This window comes from Aphelocoma coerulescens, chromosome 29 (assembly GCF_041296385.1).
Source record: "Aphelocoma coerulescens isolate FSJ_1873_10779 chromosome 29, UR_Acoe_1.0, whole genome shotgun sequence".
Lineage (NCBI taxonomy): Eukaryota > Metazoa > Chordata > Aves > Passeriformes > Corvidae > Aphelocoma > Aphelocoma coerulescens.
This window is the reverse complement of record NC_091042.1, coordinates 1,287,342-1,312,032: the sequence shown is the minus strand read 5'-3', so window position 1 is coordinate 1,312,032 and position 24,691 is coordinate 1,287,342. Positions and strand designations below refer to the sequence as shown.

At 57.7% G+C, this 24,691-nt stretch overlaps 1 protein-coding gene across 1 annotated transcript; it reads left to right on the top strand.

The window, feature by feature from the left end:
• Positions 1 to 1,348: 1,348 nt before the first annotated feature.
• On the top strand, positions 1,349 to 23,885 carry SLC4A8 (solute carrier family 4 member 8). The gene is made up of 25 exons (XM_068997577.1): positions 1,349 to 1,393; positions 6,012 to 6,093; positions 6,826 to 6,975; positions 7,337 to 7,472; positions 8,170 to 8,330; positions 8,751 to 8,936; positions 9,970 to 10,058; positions 10,148 to 10,305; positions 10,638 to 10,725; positions 11,778 to 11,924; positions 12,085 to 12,176; positions 12,542 to 12,716; positions 12,981 to 13,114; positions 13,950 to 14,195; positions 14,286 to 14,391; positions 15,479 to 15,640; positions 16,248 to 16,361; positions 16,821 to 16,982; positions 17,480 to 17,731; positions 19,508 to 19,576; positions 20,926 to 21,099; positions 21,270 to 21,407; positions 22,014 to 22,111; positions 22,763 to 22,866; positions 23,602 to 23,885. Exons 1-24 carry the CDS (start codon positions 1,349 to 1,351, stop codon positions 22,848 to 22,850), a joined length of 3,252 nt encoding a protein of 1,083 aa, XP_068853678.1. The 3' UTR covers positions 22,851 to 22,866; positions 23,602 to 23,885.
• The last annotated feature ends 806 nt before the right edge of the window (positions 23,886 to 24,691 follow it).

Genomic DNA, 24,691 nt, shown 5'->3' with positions numbered 1-24,691 from the left:
GACTGTCCCAAATCTCCTGGGAACTGCCATCGGAAATGGGGGGGGGGGGATCATCTCTCCCCCCATCTGCAGCAGGAGCCCATCTGTGCCACCAGCGAGGATGGGAAGTCATTCATGACTCTGTTAATTAATAACTGACCCTCGATTTTCATCCCTCATTAAGGGAAGGGAAATGTTCCGTGATCCCGTTGTGTTTGGACACGAGCTCGAGGAGGCAGAGACTGGAAAATGGAATAAAAAAATGTGCATTTCCGAGCAATTCAGTGGCTTCCAAGTGTTGTTTTTGGAAGTTTTAGGTGACAGCTCAACCCTCCCAAATTTCTGAGCCTTTCCTGCTGGGACAAGGGGCTTTTTGGGGAGCAAAGGGCCGGGTTTGGCCTCAGCTGGGGGGAAAAGGGGGGTGGGGGATGGTGGAGGAGGCCAGGAGGGGACATGGGGGGTGAGGGGGAGGTTGTGGGGTTTGGGATGGGGATTCTTGAGGGGATGAGAGTGACCTGGGGGGGTCAGGATGGGTCTGGGGGGGTCAGGATGATGTCGGAGGTGACGCTGGGGAGGGATGGTGGAGGGGAATCGGGGGCGCTGCTGAAGGAAGCTGGGAGGGGGCTGGGGGGGTCTGAGGGGATTTGGGGCTGACACTGGAGGGGATCCGAGGGGGAGGCTCGAGGGGGTCAAGGGCCGGTGCTGAAGCAGAGTCGGGGCGATGCTGGGGGGGAGCAGGAGGAGGCTGGGGGGGACCGAGGGTGGGCGATGGTTCTGGAGAGGGGGCTCTGAAATGCTGGAGGGGATGGGAGGGATGCCGGCGGGGGTTGGGGTGAGAGGGGAATTGGGGTGATCCTGGGGGGGTCAGGAGGACGCTGCGGGTGTTGCTGCAGCGCGCCTGGGAGGGGGTAATTCTGAGGTGGGGGGGGGCTCTGAAATGCTGGAGGGGATGGGGGTGAAGCTGGGGAGAATCCGGGTGGGGATGGGGGGCAGGGGGATGCTGGGGGTCAGCTGAGGGCAGGTGCTGCAGGGAAGGAGAGGGCGGGGCTGGGGGCTAGCGGGGTGAGCCCGGGGGCGATTTCGAAGGCGGGGTGGGGGGGGGGGGGGGGATCAGTGCGATGCTGGAGGGACTCGGGGCCGGGGGCGCTGCCGAAGCGAAACCCGCAGGAAACCCGCCGGGCATCGCCCCCCATCCCCCCGGCCCTGCCTCCTCCCCCCGCCCTCCTCCTCCTCCTCCCGCCGGCCCTGGGCGGGGTTTGGCCCCGGCGCCGGGCGATGCTGGAGCCGGTGTGAGCGGCACCGGGGCTGCAGCCGGCGGCGGCCCCCCCTGGCCCCCACCCCGGGGGGGTGCCCGGGCCCCGGCCCAGCCATGCCCGCCGGCAGCAACGAGCCCGATGGGATCCTCAGTTACCAGGTGGGGGGCGGCGGGGGGGATGCCCGGTCCCCCCGGTGCGGCCGGAGGATGCTCCGTGGCTGCTTCACTGCGGCATTTCCGACCGGGGCGGGTAAAGGGGAGCGGGGGGGGGCGGGGAGGGGAGGAATCTGCAAGGGGGGGGCCCCGAGGGGCGTGCGGAGGGGGGTGAAGGGCATCGGCGAGGGGGGAGGGGAGAGGGGTTCGTGAATTGGGGTGCCGGGGGTGTGGAAGGGGGAGTCCGGCCTCTGGAAGGGGGGGCAAGGCGGGGGGTGCAGAGAGGGGGCGAGAGGGGCTCAAGGTGGGCGCAGGAGGGAGGGGAAGAGGGGGGAAGGGCACCTGCGTGGTGTCTGTGGGGGGGGTCCCCACTGGGCCCCCGCCCGGCTCCTTCTCCGCATCTGGATGTGCCTCCCCTCCCTCCTGCCTCCCCCCCCCCCCCCCCCCCCCATCGGCCCTTTGGAGAGGGGACAAAGGCCACTGTCCCCGCAGAGCCCCGCGCCACCCAGTCGGTGTCACCCAGTCGGTGTCACCCAGTCGGTGTCACCCAGCCGCAGCCCCGAGCTCCGGGGGGCTCCGGTGTTGTGCCCCCAGTCCGTGCCCGGTGCCGGGGTGGGGGCAGGGGGCCGCTGGGTTGTTCCCCCCCCCTTTTGGCGTCTCCTTGTCCCTTTCCCCCCCCCCGCACCCACGGGACCGGCCGGAGGAGCCGCTCTGGGTGACCACGACAGGCGGCGAATTAATGAGAGGTTGGGAATGAATTCATCTGCCCGGAAATTACAGCAGGAAAGGAGTTTCTGTCCCCTCAGCACCGGTGACCGTCGTGTCCTGGTGATGCTCGGCTGAGACCAGCGTGGCCCTCCCCAGCCCTATTTTGGGGGTCCCGAGACCTGTCCCCTCCCCCATTTCCAGCTGTGTCCAGTCCCGATCCCAGCTCAGCTCCTGGCCCGGGAGCCGGGGGGTCCCTGGGGGTGAAACGGTGCAAGGGACCCCAGGGATGGTGGCTGTGTCCAGCAGGATCGGGATGGAGGGGGTGAGGGGGGGTGTCCCTGCTCTGCCACCTCAGCAGCCCCCAGGTACCCCCTGTTGCCCTCATCCTGTAAGAACGGTGGGTCAGTTATTAATTAATTATTAATTACACCTCGGGTGAGATGAGTGACATCAATCCTCCCCGCGCTGCTGGTGGCCACTCCTGGTGTGTCCTGGCCTGGGGACCAAGAGGGCTCAAAGCTGGTCCTGAGCCTCTGCTTGGAGCTTTTCCTCCTCCTCAATTACCCCAAACCTCCTCAGAGCAGGAGTTTTTCTTTCCTAACCTGAGGAGTTGCAGGGAGTCAGGGAAACTGAGGCAGAACCCCCAAAAATCCCTCTGGGGGACACAGAATCCCAACAAAATATGGATTTGAAGAGGGGGACGGGACGCACTGAGCTCGTGACGTGGAGGGGGATTGAAATGGGCTTTCCTGCTCTGCTCCAGCCACTCCTGATTTCACTCCTAGTAGCAACAATTCCTTTCTGTCTCCCCAAAAAACAACTTCCAGGCGGCCAAATTGAGTTTTTTCTTAGAAAACAGCAAATTGAAACAACTCTGGCTGCTCTGAAACTCCAGAGTGAGCGATGCCAAGCTCGGCATCCCCTTTCCAGCCCAGTTTGGCTGATCTGGTGGTTCCCAGGCGGTTGGCAGTGAGGAGGATGGAGAGGGAGGGCTGGTACCCATCCAGGTATCCTGGGATAACTCCTGGTTTGGAGCCATCCCTCCTTCCCGCTCCATCCCATCCCCAACCCACGGGCCCACGGCCATAAAGTCCTGAAGTCCCCCCGAATTTCCTCAGGGGAACAACTCCTCCCAGGCCATCGGAGTGGCCTGACTGAGGCTTGGGGGCTTTGGAGTTTCTTTTGGTGGCACCTCTGTGTGGTTTTGGGGACGCTGCTGCATCCAGGGAAGGGTGATAGGATGTCGGAGCACCCATGGACCCACAGGTGCCCACCTGCCCATCCTAAAGCTCCTGGAGCTCCAATCCTGATTAACAACCCAGCAGTGGGGCTCCGAGCTTGGATCCTGGAGGGATTTTCCCTGCTCAGCCCTCGGTGTTGCCTTCCCCGGCCGGGTCATTTTACACCCGGGTCACCTTTCCGGGCAGGTGACCTTTGAGTCCGGCGGCGCCGGGGAGGGAGCTCATTAAAGCAAACGAGTCTGGAGGATGGAGATGCCGGATTAGCTCAGCTCAGGGAGCCAGGCAGAGCTGGAGAGCGAGGAGAGGAAAAATGGGGCTTGTCCGGAGTCTCTGTCCTGTGGCAGGACTGGCTCCGGCTGACCAGGATCCCCCAGGGGATGGGGCTTGTGCCAAAGAGAGACCTTCCTGGAATTCCCTGACTTTCTGCAGGAAGTTTGGATGGAAATCAGCCCTGCCCATGTCTCTTTTCCTGACAGTTTGTACCTCACTTGTTCTTCGGGAATTTGGGTTTAAAATCTACCCAGAGGCTGATTGTCCTTCCCCTGGCAGGATGTGGTGTTTACACCCCATTCCGCAGAGTTTTCCATAAAACAGAGCTGGGTTCTTCCCGTCCGCTGTGTTCTCCAGGTGGGCAGAGTTTTGGGGAGCGTGGCTGTAAATAATCCCTGCCTTGGCACCACGGATTCCGATTCCGTCCCTTTTTATCTCTGGAGCTGAAGGGCACCAGGTGCCACCTTCTCCTGGGGGAATCCAACCCCCTGATCCATCTGGAGACTCACCCAAAACTTGGGACTGATGTGAGGATGGACGGGAATGGAATGTCCTGAGCAGGAAGGGACCCGCGAGGTCACGGCAGTGACAAAGTGACCCTTTCTGGGAGAATCCCAGCGAGCACGGCCGGGGCTCTGCCAGGGGCTGCGCATCCCCCCGACGGAGGGAAAACTCCCCCAAATCCTGCTGGAGTTTCCCTGGAGTGCGGGAGGGGAGGGTTGGCAAAATGTTTTTTGGGAGAGAAGGAGACTGCCTGTGTCAGCCACGGGAGGTTTGAATGTGCCATTCCCAAATCCCGGGAGGTTTGAATGTGCCACTCCCAAATCCCTCCCTTTACTCCCACTGCCATGGGTGTGGCTCAAATTCACCATTTTACCAAAATTCCCCTTTTTCATTGCGATTCATTGAGCCCTTTCACCCCGTGCCTTCTCCAAGGTCGGACTTTAGTCCCTTTTGGCAGCTCCGGAGGGAGGAGGGTGCCAGGAAGGGCAGGAGGGCGGTGATGGATGTCATCGGAGCGAGGACGGAAAAGCCACTGGTGCAGGAAAATCTGGCTCCTGGGCAACGCGGGCAAGTCCGGGAGCGGGCGGGGAGGGAGCAACAGTCAACTCTGGAATCGGTCCTCAGGGACCAGCTGGTCATTCCCGATGGGAATGTTTGTTCCTCTTCCTCACCAAACTCACCCGTGACTGGGAGCCGAAGGTTTTCCACCCGTTGCTTGAAGCAGGAATTTGGGGGATTAAGAGCAGACTCCCTGTTAGTTTTCCCAGTGGAAATTGTAATCCATTCTTTATTCTCCATTTTCCAATAACCTCGTGGTTGGGGCATCATGATCAATACAACGGCGGCGTTGGAAATTTTCCTTACAAATCCCAGCTGTGGTTGCTCTGAGCTGGTTCCCGGGGCACGGGGGAGCTCCTGCTCCTGGAATTCCATCCAGCGGCCCCACCAGCTCCCCCAGTTCCCTCAGGATTTTGCTCCATTTCCCCCTTCGGTTTCAGGAATCGAAATCTGGGTGTGATTTTTGTTGTTCGAATCATTTTCGGTCGCCGCGACGGCATCGATGTGAGGATGAACCTCATCCACTCCATCATCCCAAACCTTCCCTCTGAGCCTTCGGATGAGGAATGGTTGGGAAGCTGGCAGAAAATAGGGGTGGCTGGGCATTGCAGGGGTTTTTCTTTGCCCGGATAATGGGATTTTGGTTTTCTTGGATTGTCCAGGGGCACAAGGAAGGGCAAGGTGAGCAGTGGTGGCGTCTTTCCTTTAGTATTTGAGGCATAAAAGAATCATGGGATGGTTTGGGTTGGGAAACCATCGGAGCACTCCGCTCCACCCCTCTGCCATGGACAGGGATACTTCCCACGGGCCCAGGTGGCTCAGAAATCTCAATTAAAAGACGGAAAATGCTGTTTTCCATGGAAAACTCGCACTGAGGGGAGCCCGAGCCTCGCTGGGCCGAAGAGTCACCTCTGCAGGATCTTGAGGGCTTCTGGAGGTCATTGGTGGCCACATCCTGTGGCCAAGAGCCACCCAGGGAGTCCTGCAGGAACCACCCTGAGACCAAAAGTGGCTCTTTTCCCCCAGCTTGGAAATCCTGGTGTAGCTTTTCTTTTTCAAGAAAGGAACCACAAAACCAAAGCAGGCGGTTGGGTATTTTTAGGTCTGAAATGCCCAAATTTGGGTCTGAAATCCCTCTCCCCCTGTCGTAACCCTTCCGAACTCCCACTGTGTAAACACGGACGGGTTTATTTGGGAATGGGAAAAGAACCTCCCACAAGTGCTTGTTTTTTGGGCGGTGCCTGGAGGAGAAGCCGCGTTCCTCAGGGAATGGTGGATGGACAGGGAGGGTGGAGGGAGCTCTGCACACCCATGGCCAAATTTTCCCTTCTTCTTCTCATTAGAGACACGATGAGGAGGCCGTGATTGACCAGGGCAGGACGAGCAACGTGGTCAACATCCACTATGAGAAGGAGGAGCTGGAAGGTGAGATCCTGCTGGGATCCTGCTGGAGGGGCCACCAGGCGCTGGCAAAAAGTCCCTGCAATGTCCTTTGCTCGGTGTCACATCAGGAGCAGCAAAACCTGTCGTGGTTCTGGATTAAACAACAAATTATTGATCTATTTTTTTAATGTGGTGGCGTTTAAAGCCCTCGTGGAGGCCCCGGTGTGAGTCGTGGCCATGGGGTTGGGAAATTCCCATCTGCTTTTCCCACAGCAGCTGCTCCTGGCTTGGACAGGGCAGGAGAATCCTTTGGTGTGGTGCACATTCCCTGTTTTCCTCCTGGAGTTATCATCACGGAACTCCTTTGATCTTTCCTTGTCACCTTGGGCCATAAAGATTTCAAAACTATAATTATTGCATTATCTCCCGCTTAATGAGCAAATCTGAGGGGTGGTGGTGGTGGTGTTGTCCAGCCCAAGCTGGAATTTGAGAAGGGTTTTGGTGCTTTCAGGGCACATTTAGGTGACCCCAAACCGTCCCTTGGTGTGAAGCTTGAGTAAAACAGGCTTGGAAAAAAAAGGACAAGTCTGGGAAAGTCAGGGATCCACTGGAATTGACATTAAGGGAAGCTGGTGTGGGATTTTTGGGGTGTCCTGTGCAGGGCCTCGATGACCCTTGTGGGTCCCTTCCCACTGAGGAGCTTCCACGATTCCGTGGTTTCCTCCTGGGATGGGACTGAGCCACCGCTCATTCCCGCCCTCCCTGTTTCCCCAGGCCACCGGACCCTGTACGTGGGCGTGCGGATGCCGCTGGTGCGCCAGAGCCACCGGCACCACCGCGCCCACAGCCAGAAACACCGGAAACGGGAGCGGGAGAAGGACGCGGTCCCCACGGAGCAGGGATACCACTGTGAGTCCTGCCGGGGTGGCCACCACTGGCCTTTCCAGCCCAGTCCCTGTGGATGCTTTGCGTGGCTGTTTTACCAAAGAAAACATTTTTATTTTTAGCAAGACCCCCCTTTTCCCAAAGTTTTCTCCAGTTTTGGAGTTAAATCCATACTGGATTTAGGGATTGTGGTTTGAAACTGGAGGTGTGGGGAAGGAAAGCAGCTCATCCTCATGGAGGGTGGGACGGAGGCTCTGTGAGAGCCCACAGAGAGCTGTGGGACAGGGGCCAGCCCTGCATTTATGGCTGGACTGGTCCCAGTGTGATGCCACCGGAATGTGGGCGTGGCGGGATGGATCCAGGCTCAGTAATGGGATGGGGAATCTCCTCCTGTCCCCAGACACCCCATCCCAGCGGGTCCAGTTCATCCTGGGCACGGAGGAGGACGAGCAGCACGTCCCCCATGACTTGTTCACGGAGCTGGATGAGATCTGCGTGAAGGAGGGAGAAGATGCCGAGTGGAAGGAGACGGCCAGGTAAATCCCTGGGATCTGGGAAGGGCAGGAAGCGGTGTCAGGAGTGGGGTAGGCTGGATACTGGGAAAAGGTTCTTCCCCCACTGGAATGGGGGAAGGTTCCCCCAGGGAATGGTCACGGCCCCAAGGCTGCCGGAGCTCCAGAGGTGTTTGGACAAAGCTCTCTGGGGCAAGGTGGGATTTTGGGGTGTCTGGGCAGGGCCAGGGATTGGACTCGATGATCCTTGTGGGTCCCTTCCCACTCAGGAGGTTCCAAGGTTCTAGAGGTCAGGGAATGCTTGGACATTGGGATTTGGGGATTAGTTGGGATTTTGGGGGTTATCCTGGGCCAGAAGTTGGACTTGATGGTCCTTGTGTGTCCCTTCCAATTCCAGAGTTTCCATGATTCCGTGATCCTCGTAGGTCCCTTTCATCTCTGGATATTCCATGATTCCAGAGGTCAGGGACAACGCTCTCAGTGGGATTGTTGGGGTGTCCTGCACAGGGCCAGCAGTTGCACTCTGATCCTTGTGGGTCCCTTCCAGCTGAGGCTGTTCCATGATTGCATGGCCCCTGCTGCCGGCTGTGGTGCCAGAGGAGTCCCTGTTCTCTGGGATGTGGAACCTTCCCAGCTGCAGGAACTTCCTCCTGCCGCCCCTTGGTTTTATCCGAGGGCCTGGAGCCATTTTTCTCCGGCTGATCCCACCCCAAATCCGCAGGTGGCTGAAGTTTGAGGAGGATGTGGAGGATGGGGGCGAGCGCTGGAGCAAACCCTACGTGGCCACGCTGTCCCTGCACAGCCTCTTTGAGCTGCGCAGCTGCATCATCAATGGGACGGTGCTGCTGGACGTGCACGCCACCAGCATCGAGGACATCGCAGGTACGGGGGAAATCCTGCCCAGGGATGGGCGTTTCCAGCTGTCCCCATGGGGTTTCTGGGATTCGAGTGGGGTTTGGGTGTGCAGCTCTTGCTGGCAACGTGGGGTCCATTGGAAAGCGATTTTTGGGGTTAGAGAGCGACTGGAGAAAGTTCTGCAGCAGAAAGAGGACATCCTGCAGTAAAAGGGGAATGTTCTGCAGTAAAAGGGGAATGTTCTGCACATTTTTGGGTGTTTCTGGGCCTGGCTCTTCATCTCTCCCTAAGAGCTGACCTTCGTTCAATAATGATTCATTCCAAGCCATTTCCCCCCATTACACTGATTTCATTTGCCCTCCACACCCCGGAGTTCAGGGCTTTAAAGGCAGAGTGGCTCTGGCAGGGCACGTTCGAGCTCTGACCTCGTGTCCCTGTCCCACCCAGACCTGATCCTGGCCCAGCAGGAGCCGTCCCCGGAGTTCGATGAGCGCACGCGGGCCAAGGTTCGGGAGGTGCTGCTGAAGAAGCACCACCACCAGAACGAGAGGAAAAGGAACAACCTCCTGCCCATCGTGCGCTCCTTCGCCGACGTCAGCAAGAAACAGGACCTGCACCTGCTCGAGAAGCCAGGTGAGGTCCTGTGGGGTTTGGGAGCAGGTGAGGTCCTGTGGGGTTTGGGGCCAGGTGAGGTCCTGCGGGGTTTGGGACCAGGTGAGGTCCTGTGGGGTTTGGCACCAGGTGAGGTCCTGCGGGGTTTGGCACCAGGTGAGGTCCTGCCAGGGTTTGGAGCCAGGTGAGGTCCTGCGGGGTTTGGGGCCAGGTGAGGTCCTGCCAGGGTTTGGCACCAGGTGAGGTCCTGCCAGGGTTTGGAGCCAGGTGAGGTCCTGCGGGGTTTGGGGCCAGGTGAGGTCCTGCCAGGGTTTGGCACCAGGTGAGGTCCTGTGGGGTTTAGGACCAGGTGAGGTCCTGTGGGGTTTCAGACCAGGTGAGGCCCTGTGGGGTTTGGAGCCAGGTGAGGTCCTGCCAGGGTTTGGAGCCAGGTGAGGTCCTGCCAGGGTTTGGGACCAGGTGAGGTCCTGCCAGGGTTTGGAGCCAGGTGAGGTCCTGTGGGGTTTGGGAGCAGGTGAGGTCCTGTGGGGTTTGGGAGCAGGTGAGGTCCTGCGTGTTTTGGGGCCAGGTGAGGTCCTGCCAGGGTTTGGTACCAGGTGAGGTCCTGTGGGGTTTGGGACCAGGTGAGGTCCTGTGGGGTTTGGGACCAGGTGATATTTCTGCCATATTTTACCATGAGGTGAAGGTTTCTCCTGGGATTTGGCACCAGGTGAGGGCTCCTGCCAAATTTAGCACCCGGTGAGGGTATTTGGAGGAGATTGTCACCAGGTGAAAGTTTCTGTCAGATTTGGCACCAGGTAAAGTTTTCTCCAGGAATTTGCATCGGGTGAAGTTTTCTCCCAGGGCTTTAGCACCAGGTGAGGTCTTCTGCCTGTCTTTGTAATGAGGTGAAGGTTTCTCCCAGGATCTGACACCAGGTGAGGGTTTCTCCAGGCTTTGGCACCAGGCAGGGGTTTCTGGGTGACTTTGTCCCCGTTAAACTTGTTCTGGCAAAAGAGAAACACCCCAGCTGCTCCTTTCCTCCCTTTCTCAGTGTCTTTCTCTTCCCTCCCAGCCCAAACCCTCACCCCTCACCCTTCTCCCACCACTGCAGAAGCTAAAAACGGGGTGACCCCTGAGACCAGCGCCATGGACCTGAGCAAGGTGAGACCCCTGCCCCTCTCCCACACCTCCAGGGGTCCCTGAGGGCTTCATTTTTGGGGAATTCCCTGAGAATCTCTGGTCCTGCCCAGGCGGAGCTGCACTTCATGAAGAAAATTCCCAGCGGAGCCGAAGCGTCCAACGTGCTGGTGGGAGAGCTGGATTTCCTCCAGCAGCCCCTCGTGGCCTTTGTCCGCCTGACCCCGGCTGTGCTCCTGTCGGGAATGACGGAAGTTCCCATCCCAACAAGGTCTGAAGGACAAGCACAAAGTTTTTATTTGAAAAACCCCAAACCCGCCTCAAATTGCCCCACGATTCAGGGCCCAAGGGAACAAGCGGGAGCTGCACGTTTCTCCCATGCCGCTCCTCACCTTCCTCCTTTCCCTGCTGGATCTTTGAAACTTAGAGACCAATTTTAGTGAAATTGGCCCCAAAATGAGATTTGTGATTGGTTTTGGTGAACAATTCAGCCCACAGAGGAGGTGGGGAACCAACGTGTTCCCCCTTGAGGTCCCAGGGATTTCCCTGGGTGCTCTTGGAGTGAAGCCACGTTGCCCTCTCAGTTTGGTTTTCCTTGCCCAGGTTCCTGTTTGTTCTGCTGGGGCCAGGAGGAAAAGCCCATCAGTACCACGAGATCGGCAGGTCCATGGCCACCACCATGACAGACGAGGTGTGATGAGATAAGAGGGATCTCGGGGTCACTTTTAGGGTTCTTCACCATTCCCTGTCCCTGGAGCAGTGAGGAAGAGGATTTGCTGTCCCAGCCCTTCATTCGCACCCCAAACCAGGCAGATTTACATCAACCCAAATCCTGGGGACTGAAACCCCCTCTGGGTGCATCCTACACCCCATCCTTCCCTACGGGGTACCCAGGACATTGTCCCCAGTGGTGGCATTGCCTGGGCCAGAAGAACTCCTCCCCTTTAAGCCAAAGCCTCCAGAGTGGCCACGAGGGGCAGGGCTGAAATCCCACCCGGGGTTCATCCTGCACCTCATCCTTCCCACATCCAGGGCTGGCACCATCCCAGTGGTGGCACTGCCAGGGTGGTAGAACTTCTCCTCAAGGCCATGAGGGACGGTGGCCTCATGGAGGAGATGATTACAAGCACCACAAAGCCCAGATTTTTCCTGTTGGGGGAATATTTCCGGCTGCCAGGAGATTTGGGGCAGACGATCCTGCCGTAGCCAGAGGGGAGCTGCCCTGGTGAGGGCACCCGGGGTGGGCTCTGCTCTCACCTGGGCTGGGCTGTGCCCTCACCTGGGCTGGGCTCTGCTCTCACCCAGGGTGGGCTGTGCCCTCACCCACTCTGGGCTGTGCTCTCACCCAGGCTGGGCTCTGCTCTCAGCCGGGCTGGGCTCTGCTCTTACCCAGGCTGGGCTCTGCTCTCACCAGGGCTGGGCTGTGCTCTCACCCAGGCTGGGCTCTGCTCTTACCCAGGCTGGGCTCTGCCCTCACCAGGGCTGGGCTGTGCTCTCACCCGGGGTGGGCTCTGCTCTTACCCAGGCTGGGCTCTGCCCTCACCAGGGCTGGGCTGTGCTCTCACCCAGGGTGGGCTCTGCTCTCACCTGGGCTGGGCTGTGCTCTCACCCAGGGTGGGCTCTGCTCTCACCCACTCTGGGCTCTGCTCTCACCAGGGCTGGGCTGTGCTCTCGCCCGGTCTGGGCTCTGCTCTCACCCACTCTGGGCTCTGCTCTCACCACCTGGAGGTCTCCTCTGGGCAGGTTTTCCACGACGTTGCCTACAAAGCCAAGGACCGGGCTGACCTCGTGGCCGGCATCGACGAGTTCCTGGATCAGGTCACGGTGTTGCCGCCGGGAGAGTGGGACCCATCCATCCGAATTGAGCCCCCCAAAAACGTCCCCTCCCAGGTGGGTGCTGCAAGGGGGACGGGCAGCACAACAACCCAAATTCTGGTAAACTTGGAATTCCCGCTTTGGCACAGCCACACCCAGGCCAGGAGCAAAACAAGCCGGTGGTTGATAATATACCAGAAAAAGACCTGTTTTGAGCTGAATTCTGTGTTCACAGGAGAAGAGGAAGATGCCTGGAGCTCTGGATGAGAGTTCTTCCCACAGCAAGCCGGAGAAACACAGCGGTCCTGAACTGGAGCGGACTGGGAGGTGGGAGCTCTCCTGGTTTGGGGCCGCCTTCTGTTTTGCCTCCAAAATCTGAGCAGGCACCTCCCCTTCCAGCAGCTTTTGGGGTCACCTGGTTCAGTGAAACGGCTCCACATTGGTCCCCTGGGCTGGGCAGGGGGACACCTGGGCAGGAGGGAGATTTGGGAAGTCAGGAGGTCTGGAGAGGTGGGGATCAGGGCAGGGGGGACACCTGGGCAGGGAGGACACCTGGGCAGGGGGGCCCAGCCCCAGCATCGGCACCCTCAGGTTTTCTGGCTTTGGGGTGGCGGCAGGTCTGGAAACCCCTGCAGGTTTCTGCACAAAGGACACCAAACGTGCTCTCTCAGCCTGGTTTTTCCTCCCTCCAGGCTCTTTGGAGGGCTGGTCCTGGATGTGAAGCGCAAGGCCCCGTGGTTCTGGAGTGACTTCCGGGACGGTCTGAGCCTGCAGTGCCTGGCGTCCTTCCTGTTCCTCTACTGTGCCTGCATGTCCCCCGTCATCACCTTCGGGGGACTGCTGGGGGAGGCGACCCACGGCCACATCGTGAGCTCCTCCCTCTGCCAGGAGCCCCGGGAGGGGGAAACGCCCCAAACGGACCCCCCTGGGCTGCTGGGGAGTGTCCCTGCCCATGGCGGGTGTTCGGAGCCCAAACCATTCCCTGCCAACCCAACCCGCTGGTCCCTTCCAACCCAACCCACTCCGTCATCTTTGAAATCTCTTTGCTGCTGTGAATTTCCTTTGGGTTTTTTGGGGGGGTTTTTATCCCTAATGATTTCTTTACTCCCTGCTCCCTCTCTTCCCTGTCAGAGTGCCATGGAGTCCCTGCTGGGAGCATCCATGACGGGCGTGGTTTATTCCCTCTTTGCTGGCCAACCCCTCACCATCCTCGGCAGCACCGGGCCCGTCCTGGTCTTTGAGAAGATTCTCTACAAATTCTGCAAGTGAGAAGTTTGTCTCCTATTTTTTTGGGGAAAAGATGTTTCTCTTCTTTTTGGGCCGGGGAGAAAATGTTTTTTTCTCATTTTCTCGGTGGCAGTTGTCAGATTTAAGTTGTTTGCTGGGTCACAAAGGTCTCATGCTGCTGCTGTGGCACAGGAGGGGTGAGAGCTCTTGGGCTTGGGGGTCGTTTGGGGTTTTGGCTTGGGGTCATTTTGGGTTTTAGGGTTAAAATGAAGCAGTGGGAGGAGGAGGAACCAGAGGCTCTGGATGCATGCCCAGGGAAGGTGAGACAAATCACTCTGGTTTGAGAATGAGGGAGGGTTTGTTTTCCACTGAGTACAAAACTTTTAAACCTGATTTTTGCTGGAGGAGGGAATAGATTTCGCCCAAATATCCAAGTAGTTTTCAATTGGAATAGTTTGAGTTTTGGGGATTTTTTTGAACAAGTAGCAGCTTCTCCTGGGAAACGGCTCTTTTCCATGACCGTCCTTCCATCTTGGTGACATTGGTGTGACACCACAATTAAACTTCTCGTTAAGCCCCAAGTTGCCAGTGGGTGACCGGGGCAAACCCAGCTGGTTTTGGTGTCGGGGCTCTGGGAGTGTGGGAGAACCTTCCACAACCTCAATCAGCCTTCAAGGCATTAGGACAACCTTAATTAATGCTAATTAAATGCTTGGATTCTCCACCCACACCCTGCAACCTCAAGGATGTGGAAACCTCAGTTACCACCTGCAGCCGCCACACGCTCCCAAATTGCTCCTGATTTTCCCTGGAGAACAGCTTGGCTCCGAGGCCTGTGCTGGCCTTTCCCCCAGGAGTTTTGTGCTTTTCCAGGGAATACACGCTCTCCTATCTGTCCCTGCGGACCTGCATCGGGCTCTGGACTGCATTCTTCTGCGTGGTGCTGGTGGCCACGGACGCCAGCTGCCTGGTGTGCTACATCACCCGCTTCACCGAGGAGGCCTTCGCCTCCCTCATCTGCATCATCTTCATCTACGAGGCCCTGGAGAAGCTGAGCCACCTGCGGGAGACCTTCCCCGTGCATATGCACAGCAAGCTCGACCTCCTCACCATCTATTAGTGGGTGTTCTCCTCCTCAGCCCTCTGCAGGTGCCTCAGGGGCTGTCCCCGTGCTGTTCCCTCAGCCCTGTCCCGCCTTCCCTCCTCCAGCTGTAAGTGTGAGCCCCCGGCTCATCCCAGCAACGAAACCCTGCGCTTCTGGCGGAAAAACGGGATCAACGTGTCAGGAATCACCTGGGGAAACCTCACAGTAACCGTAAGTGCCCCGGGCCACCGGTTCCTCTTGGAGGCCAGAGGAGGCCAGGGCCGTTCACAGGTGCCAAAGGCACCATCTTCAGGTGACTTTGGGCTTCAAAGTGCTCTGAGAAGTCCCTGCTGAAATCTCATGAGTACTTTTAACCTGCTTGGTCCTGCGAAGGAGAGCCCACGTTGCCCAGCCCACCTTGCCCAGCTCACCTGACCCAGCCTACCTTGCCCATCTCACCTTGCCCATCTCACCTTGCCCAGCCCACCTTGCCCAGCTCACCTTGCCCAGCCCACCTTGCCCACCTCACCTTGCCCAGCCCACCTTGCCCACCTCACCTGGTCCATCTCACCTTGCCCAGCTCACCTTGCCCACCTCACCTTGCCCATCTCACCTTGCCCAGCTCACCTTGCCCAGCCCACCTTGCCCACCTCACTTTGTCCCCAAGCCGGGCTGTGGGACCGGGATCAAGGTTAAGGCAGTGCTTTGGTTCTTGGAGGTTTGGAGGACTGCAGTTGCTGCCTGAAGGCCGTGATTGGCTCCCTTAATTGGTTCCTAATGACTCCAGGCCCTGCTGTCTGTGGGGTCTCGCATAAATTTGCATGTCTGAGCAGCTCCACAGGACTGTCCCTGGAAGCAGAGCCCAGGTGAGGGACAGGAGCTCTTGGGAGCTCTCCAGCCCCTTTTGGCCTCATCCTGTGATCCCCGACTGCAAAGGGAGGATTTGTCTCTTTTTTCCTCCCATGGTTGTCCCAGCCCTCCTTTCCTGCTCTGTCTTTATCCACCAATTTCCAGCTTTTCCTCCCCCCCGGTGTTTTCCTCAGCCACGGTGGAGCAGAGGATGTCCCACCACATCCCACCTCTGCTCCTCTCCGTGTAATTCCAGCTCCATGTGTCACTTGTTCAGCCGCTGCTGCCCATTAAAGATATTTACCCATTTATAATATACTGATATATTTACAATACATCGGTATATTGATAATATATTTACATTCATAACTTCTGTGGCAGCTGCAGGATCACAGATCTTGCACCAAGACCCTCAAACCCCCCCCGTTATCCCGGTTTTCCTCTGTGTCCTGATGCTCTGTTTCTCCAGGAATGTCGCTCTTTGCATGGGGAGTTCCAAGGACCTGCCTGTGGACGCAATGGCCCCTACGCGCCCAACGTCCTCTTCTGGTGCTGCATCCTCTTCTTCTCCACCTTTGCCCTGTCGAGTTTGTTGAAGAAGTTTAAAACCAGCCGTTACTTCCCAACCAGAGTAGGTGGAAGGTGGTGGCCGTGACAGGCTCCACGCTCCTTTCCCAAAATGCCATCCCTGGAGCGCTGAAGGATTCGCCAGCACTCGGCCAGGCTGGGAAGTCCTGACCTTGGATGTCCCTCCCTCGTTTCCATGAGTGCAGAGAGGTTGCAGCATTCCCCACCTGCCTCACAACCTGTTCCAGAGCGATGGTTGTTGGCTCAGGCAGTGGGAAATCAGCTCTTCCAAAGTTATTTCTTTTCTTTTCACCTTCTGAGCATCATTTGCTGGAGTGGCATTCAAATGAGGAGTTGCCATGGAAAAACAGGAACGAGTGGTGCCTCAGTGCCTTATTTCCTTTTACCCAGCAGTGTGGTGCCTTTCCTCATTTTTAGTACTTTTGTTACTGTTTGAATTAAAATTTGAATTTTCCCCCTAATTAAACTCCTTCTACTGTCCCCCAGCAGATCCCCAGATCTCCAGCACGCAGCAATATCCGCCCAAGGGAGTTGGCTGTGTGTCCTCGGAGTGGTGGGATTTTAGGGATTAACCAGTCCAAACATTGGGGGTGTCCCCAGGTTTCCCATCTCGTGTCCTGCCCCCTCTCAGCCCCAGTTTCTCGCCCCAGGTCCGATCCACAGTGAGTGACTTTGCTGTGTTCCTCACCATCGTCATCATGGTGCTCATCGACCTCGGGATCGGGATCCCGTCCCCCAAGCTCCACGTCCCCCACATGTTCAAGGTATCGGGGGGGTTGGTGGAGAAGGCTTTTGGCACCTCAGGTGCTGCCAGGTGATGTCAGGGCAGGTCAAGGCTGGGCTGGAGCAGGTGCTGCTGGTGGAACCATCTCCTCTTAGACATCCAAGGGCATCGACCCCCCCTGGAAATCAGGAGACAGCCCCAAAACCAGACACTGACCAGGAGAACCATCTCCAGCAGGACAGGCTGGGCTGGAGGAGGTGCTGGTGGTGTGAGCGTCTCCTCTGCCACATCCAAGTGCATCGATTCCTTCCTGCCTTTGGGAAGACATCCCCAAAACCAGGAGAGAGAGGACTCTGGGAGAGAGGACTCTGGCACAGTGGAGGCCCCTGGGAGAGGATGACACGAAGCCAGGGCTAGGAAATGCCTGGACACAGGGCTGGAGGGGAATGGAGGCCAGGGAAGGGTTTGGGCTGGGGGCTGATCCCGCCGTGTGTTGCAGCCCACCAGGGACGACCGTGGGTGGCTCATCAACCCCATCGGGCCCAACCCGTGGTGGACGGTGTTGGCCGCGCTCATCCCGGCCCTGCTCTGCACCATCCTCATCTTCATGGACCAGCAGATCACGGCCGTCATCGTCAACAGGAAGGAGCACAGGCTCAAGGTGAGGGGCTGCAGGGGTTCAGCCCATCCCCACCTGCTTTGGGAAGGTTTGGGATAACACCAGGCTGTGTGGCAGGAGCTCTCCTGGACACGGGGATGGGATGACAGCTTTTGGGAGCAGCAGATGAATCTTGGAGTGATGGAGAAAATGGTTTTGTTTTCAAACATCAGTGGCAGCTGGGGAAGGGATCTCAATGAGCTCCAGGGATCACTCGGAGCCACCTCCTACCTGCAAGTGCTGGGAATTTCTTTATGAATGAAAAAATACTCAGTTTTAAGATGATTTCTGAGAAGCAGAAATGGTACAAACCCTCCAGACCCACTTTGTCTGATCCCGCCAGATTTTCATGCAAGACGTGAAATCCACGTTTGATTTCAGTTCTTATTTCAAACCTTATTTAAGTTTTCCAGAAGTTGACTTGTGCTTGAGCAGGGTCTGAGTCCCGTGGTGTTGTCCTGCTCCCTGAGGGATGCTCCCGCTCCCCTTTTGCTCCCCAGAAAGGCTGTGGGTACCACCTGGACCTGTTCATGGTGGCCGTGATGCTCGGGGTGTGCTCGGTGATGGGGCTGCCCTGGTTCGTGGCCGCCACCGTGCTGTCCATCACCCACGTGAACAGCCTCAAAGTGGAGTCCGACTGCTCCGCGCCGGGGGAGCAGCCCAAGTTCTTGGGGATCCGGGAGCAGAGAGTCACCGGCCTGATGATCTTCGTGCTCATGGGCTGCTCCGTCTTCTTCACCTCCGTGCTCAAGGTAAGCGCAGGATGGAAAGCACCTGGTGGCTGCCGGAGTTTGGGAGGGGATGCAGGATTAGGCTTCTCCCCCCAGGGAGGCGATCCCAATGTCAGGATGGGAACCAGCTGTGGTGACTTCCCAGCCCTTCAAACCCAGTTTGGGGTGCTCAAGCCAAGCAAACAAGACAAATCCTTGAATTCCCAGGTATCCCCCAGACCCTCTGTGGTGGGGGGGATCCTGGCTGGATCCCACCAAAGCTGGTCCATCCCTGCCCTTCCCAGCTGGATTGGAGAGAAAATAGAACAAAGGTTCATGGCTTGAGACAAGGGCAGGGACAGATCCCTCACCAATCATGATCCTGGGAAAACAGGCTGGAATTAGGGAAATTAATTGAATTTATTACTGAGAAAATCACAGCAGGAAAATGAGAAGTAAAACCAGACCTTAAAAATTCCTTCCTTCCTTCCTTCCTTCCTTCCTTCCTTCCTTCCTTCCTTCCTTCCTTCCTTCCTTCCTTCCTTCCGAATTCCTTCCTTCCTTCCGAATTCCTTCCTTCCTTCCGAATTCCTTCCTTCCTTCTGAATTCCTTCCTTCCTTCCTTCCGAATTCCTTCCGAATTTCTTCCTTCTGAATTCCTTCCTTCCTCCCTCCCTCCCTCTCCTGCTGCACCGTCGGTCCCTCCCAGCTCTCCACAAACTGCTCCAGCATGGGTCACTCTTCCAGGGCTCAGTCCTTCAGGAAGGGGCTGCTCCAGCCCTGCTCAGCAGCGGCTCCATCCTGGAGCCAGCCGGAATTGGCTGTACCAGACGTGGAAGAAACTCCCAGCAGCTTCTCACGGAGGCCGCCCCTGTGAGCCCCTGCTCCCCAGACATGGCCACGCAAACCCAGCACACCCACCCCTGTTTTGGGTTAGAATTCAGCATTTTCAGACAGGCAGGACTTTATTGTCTGCAATTCACTCCCCCGAGAGCCTCGTCAGAGCCATTCCCAGGAGCTGAACCCTCAGAGTTCCCCCCATGGGCTTCCCTGCCTGTTCTTCCCACCAAACAATCCCAACTCCAGGCTAAGGGGAGCCACAATCAACTCCAGGCTCCAAGGAGCCACAATCCCAACTCCAGGCTAAGGGGAGCCACAATCCCAGCTCCAGGCTCCAAGGAGTCACAATCCCAACTCCAGGCTAAGGGGAGTCACAATCAACTCCAGGCTCCAAGGAGCCACAATCCCAGCTCCAGGCTCCAAGGAGCCACAATCCCAACTCCAGGCTAAGGGGAGCCACAATCAACTCCAGGCTCCAAGGAGCCACAATCCCAGCTCCAGGCTCCAAGGAGCCACAGTCCCAACTCCACGCTCCAAGGAGCCACAGTCCCAACTCCAGGCTCCAAGGAGCCACAATCCCAGCTCCAGGCTCCAAGGAACCACAATCCCAGCTCCAGGCTCCAAGGAGCCACAATCCCAACCCCAGGCTCCAAGGAGATGTCACTTCCTTGCCTTCCCACAAGAGTTTGTTGGGATCATTTGTTCCCCCCACAGGAGGTCTCAGGTGGTTGATAGATGCAAGGTGCTCCTCATGGGTGAAATCCTCTCGTTGTCTCCAAGCTCTCTGGAAAAGAGGATTATTCTGGTGGAATGTTACTCCAAAGATCAGCCTCACACCGAGCCCAAAATCTGTCCTGGATAAAATCCAGCGTGGGAAAGCCGGGAATCTTCAGGCAGTGCCTGAGGCAGGAGTGCTGACAGAGAGTGGCAATGCTGCAGGTGAAGGGGGAAGCCATGAATTTATTGCTTTTCCCGCAGTTTATCCCGATGCCGGTGCTTTACGGGGTCTTCCTGTACATGGGGGTCTCGTCGCTCCGAGGAATCCAGGTACGGCTGCTCCCGGGGATTTCCTCTTCCTGAAGGCCTCGGGGTGGGCAAAATGTCTCTGAAAGCTGGAGATGCAAATGTTTTGTGTCACGGAGCCATGGGTGGGGGCTCAGGAGGTTTGTAGGGCTGGGAGGAACCAGTTCAGTGCTGGGAGGAACCAGTTCAATGCTGGGAAGAACCGGTTTAGCACTGGGAGAGCCCAGTTCAGCACTGGGAGGAACCAGTTCAGCACTGGGAGGAACCGGTTCAGCACTGGGAGGAACCGGTTCAGCACTGGGAGGAACCAGTTCAGCACTGGGAGAAACCAGTTCAGCACTGGGAGGGCCCGTTCAGCACTGGGAGGGCCAGTACAGCACTGGGAGGAACCAGTTCAGCACTGGGAGGAACCAGTTCAGCACTGGGAGGGCCAGTTCAGCACTGGGAGAGCCCAGTTCAGCACTGGGAGGAGCCAGTTCAGCACTGGGAGAGCCCAGTTCAGCACTGGGAGGAGCCAGTTCAGCACTGGGAGGAACCAGTTCAGCACTGGGAGGGCCCGTTCAGCACTGGGAGGAACCGGTTTAGCACTGGGAGGAACCGGTTCAGCACTGGGAGAGCCCAGTTCAGCACTGGGAGGAACCAGTTCAGCACTGGGAGGAACCAGTTTAGCACTGGGAGGAACCAGTTCAGCACTGGGAGGGCCCGTTCAGCACTGGTAGGGCCAGTACAGCACTGGGAGGAACCAGTTCAGCACTGGGAGGAACCAGTTCAGCACTGGGAGGGCCAGTTCAGCACTGGGCTCTCCCAGTTCAGCGCTGGGAGGAACCAGTTCAGCACTGGGAGGAACCGGTTCAGCACTGGGAGAGCCCAGTTCAGCACTGGGAGGAACCAGTTCAGCACTGGGAGGGCCCGTTCAGCACTGGGAGGGCCAGTACAGCACTGGGAGGAACCAGTTCAGCACTGGGAGAGCCCAGTTCAGCACTGGGAGAAACCAGTTCAGCACTGGGCTCTCCCAGTTCAGCACTGGGCTCTCCCAGTTCAGCGCTCTCTGTTTGAGGCTTTAGGGCACGTTAGTGTTTGGTGATGGGAAACTGGGGGAATTCAGTGGGAAGGGAAGGAAATTCCACACGTGCGAATCCTCACTGGGGCATTCCCTGGGCCCAGAGATGCCAACCAGAGAAAAACCTGGAAGAACCGGAATTTGGCGGGCAAAGCCAGCTGCTTTCTGGATGGAGTGGAGGGAAAACAGGCGCTGCTCCCCGGAGGAGCAGGACGGGATCCTGGATTTCTCCTTGGCCCCGAAACCTCCACACCCCAGCAGCTCCAGGGGCTTTGGCAGCGCCCAGGTGACGCCGTCTCCCTTTTCCCTGCAGTTCTTTGACCGCCTGAAGCTGTTCTGGATGCCGGCCAAGCACCAGCCGGACTTCATCTACCTGCGCCACGTGCCCCTGCGCAAGGTGCACCTCTTCACGCTCATCCAGCTGCTCTGCCTCGTCCTGCTCTGGGCCATCAAAGCTTCCCGCGCCGCCATCATCTTCCCCATGATGGTGAGAGACGGTATTCCCGGTATTCCCAGTGTCCCCAGTGCTCCCAGTGTTCCTGGTGTCCCTCATGTTCCCAGTGTTCCTGGTGTCCCCAGTGCTCCCAGTGCTCGCAGCCCTGGAGGGATGGGCAACACCATCTCTGGCCTCACCCATCTTCCCTTTTCCTCCCGCAGGTTTTGGCTCTCGTTTTTGTCCGGAAAGTGATGGATTTCTGCTTCTCCAAGCGGGAGCTCAGCTTCCTGGATGACCTCATGCCAGAAAGCAAGAAGAAGAAGTTGGACGATGCCAAAAATGAAGCCAAAGAAGAGGAGGTAATGCCAGGAGCTGGGAGCCTCTGGGCTCTGAGGTTCCCTATTCCTGCTGTTCCCTATTCCTCTGAGGTTCCCTATTCCTGTCCTTAAATCATGAGATCATGGAATGGGTTGGGTGGGACAGGACCTCAAAGCCCACCCAGTGCCACCCCTGCCCTGGCAGAGCCTCTCCCACTGTCCCAGGCTGCTCCCAGCCCCGTCCAGCCTGGCCTTGGGCACTGCCAGGGATGGGGGAAGGGATGGGGAATCCTCAGCTTCTCTGGGTAACAGCTGTTGGGGGAACCTCAGAACTGAACCCAACAGATCCAATAGCCTGGATCCCACCTTCTTTTCCCCATAATTCTCAGAGTTTCATGCTTAAACAGAGGCATCGTTATCATTTTTTAACGAGCCTTATAATAAAAATAATTCTTTTTCTGCGAGGGTTTGCTCCCAGCAGTGTCAGTAACCCCAAACACTTGCAGGGGAAGGTCTTGACCTGCTGCTAACGGTGCCGCGGGTCAGAGGAGAGGGCAGCGTGCCAGGTTTTTAGTGGAATTTCATTTAAAGGAATTTCATTTATCCCTCTTGGATCAAGGAGGGAGAACTTGACTCGTCCCTTTTCAGGAGTCCCAGAAAATGATGGAAGCGGCTGCTGCCAATTCCGTCCAGCTGAAGCTGGGCAAGACCAGCAGGGTGGACACCCCAAAGCCCAGCAGTGACAGGTAAAGCCCCCTCAGGCCAGCACCCCCAGCAGGGTCATGGGAAGTGTGGGGCTCAGGTTTCTCCTCTTGCAGATTTGTTGTTCCCAGTCATCTTCGTGGGAAAATCCCAATTTACCGGAGGTGATGGCAGAGCTCTGACCCCATGCAGGGGCTGCATGAGTCCTGTTTTATCCCAAAACGACATCACCAGTGGCTTTCTGGGATCTGGAGACCCTCCTGCTCCCACCTGAGAGGTCACAGGGGGAAACACCAGCTGTGGGTCTGCAGCTCCGGGGCTTGATTCCCAAAATTCCTTATCCACCCAAACCACCCTCACCGGCTGAGCTCTGCTGTTCCAGGCCCTCCTGTTCCTCTGGCCGATGCTCTTGGTGGGGTCAGACCCATCCTCATGGGTCTGGAGAGGTGAAATTCCCCACCCAGAGCTGCTCCCTCTGCTGCCTTTCTGGGCTTTCTTTGGGCCCATTTGCCCTGTAATTAATTAGAACTAAATGAACTCCAAAGAGGTTCTTTGCTTCCAGGTTGTATTGGAATAATTTAACACCAAAAAGGGAGTTCCTGCAGGGTTTTCCTGAAACTTCTCTCCAATTTCTTTTGGCCCTGGTCTGTGGGGTCAGGTGGGCGCATCCAAGGAAGGTGGAATTTTCCTTGTAGGGCTGATCCTTCTGACATCAACATTTCGGATGAGATGTCCAAGACCACGGTGTGGAAGGCTCTGACCATGAACACAGAAACGCTCTGAATCCGGGAGGAAAGAGGTAAAGGCTCGGCTGTGGCGTGACCTTGTGGGGACAGCGCATCCCCACGGCCCTCGGGCCCCCAGGGAAGAGGCAGGAGGAGCACGGACAGCGGCTCCTCTCTGCAGGGAAGCGTGGGAGCTGCACCTGCAATGCTGGGATCAGCCTTGGGCCCCACACCCAGAGAGGCCCTGAGGGGCTGGGGGCAGCTCCAGAGCTGGGGAAGGGCTGGAGCAGCAGGGAAGGGGCTGGAGAACTCCTGAGGGAGCTGGGAAAGGGGCTCAGCCTGGAGCAAAGGAGGCTCAGGGGGGACCTTGTGGCTCTGCACAAGTCCCTGACAGGAGGGGGCAGCCGGGGGGGTCGGGCTCTGCTCCCAGGGAACAGGGACAGGAGGAGAGGGAACGGCCTCAGGCTGGGCCAGAGCAGGGTCAGGTTGGATGCTGGGGAAAATTCCTTCCTGGAATGGTTGTCCAAGCCCTGGCACAGCTGCCCAGGGCAGTGGTGGAGTCACCATCCCTGGAAGAGCTCCCAAACCATGGATGTGGCACTTGGGGACATGGGCAGCGGTGAACACGGCGGTCAATGGTTGGACCCGAGGATGTTAAACACCTTTTGCAACCTGAACAATTCCATGGATCTCTGATTCTGGGTCGTCCACTGATGATGCTCTTTCCCTCTTTCCCTCTTTCCCTCTTTCCCTTTTTCCCTCTTTCCCTCTTTCCCTCTTTCCCTCTTTCCCCCCATTCCCACGTTTAGGCGCCTCGATGCCGCTGTCGGGGAGCAGGAACGTGACTCAGGGATGTGCCAAGGCAGACACGGAGGAGCGGCTCGTTTCCCATCCGAGGGGTCCCATAAAGCCATGCAGAGTTTCCCGTTCCCCTGGGATGCATCCCGGGGGATCCGTGTTGTCCAGCCTCGTGTGTCCGTGCGTGTGTTGTGCAGTGGTGGAGGCTCCGCTACCGCTTCCCATCAGTGCTATTTTTTTAATCTCAAATTCCTCCTCTCCTTCGTCTTTTTTTTTTTTTTTTCCAAATATAAACTCTGAATGTACAAAAAAACCCCCATTCCCTGCTCGATCTGGCGCCTTCTCCTTCCTCACAGCCGGGGTTTGGTCTGGTTTGGGATCCTCCTTTGGATGGCTTCTGTCTCTTAGTGGTGCAAGAGGGATGCTCTCCGTGGTGGGACAGCGTTGGGAGCCTCTCATGGATTGGGATGAGCCGTCCCTGAGCACTCGGGATAAGGCAAAGGAAAAGCATTTTCTCCCTATGCTCCATTTTCCCATCTTTTTTGAGGGTTTTTTCTGAGCTCGGCCACCAGCCTGAAAGTGGTAAAATCCAGAAATGTCCCTTTTTAGCCAGGTCTAAAATGACCACAAGGGAAGCTTAAAATGAAAATCCCTGGATTTTGGTGGTGGGGGCAGCCGGGTGAGCTGTGGAGTTCCACACCCCCAGAGCCCCCTCGGGTCACATCCCCGGGCTCGGTTTTCCCTTCCCCCGTCCGTGCCCGGCCTCTCCTCGCAGGGTGGGAGCTGGGAAGCGCCTTCTCCTCCTCCTCCTTGTCCCTTCGCAGGGAGGGGCTGGGAAGCAGCGAAGGTCCTGAAGCTCTCCCCACCTTTGGGGGGCTCGGGGGGCTCTGGTGCCCCCCTGGAACGTGTGGCTGAGTCTGGGGGCTGTGGAGCTGGGAAGGGAGGACATTCCAGAGGAAAAGGCTCCCACAGCCCTCGGGAGGTTCGGAACAGGCTCCAGGCTCTTGGAATCTGCAGCTGGGACAGGGGCACGGCCGCTCCCCCCATCAGCTCATCCCGCCCGTCCAGGAGCCTTTCCCTGCGTGGCACCACCCCAAAAGG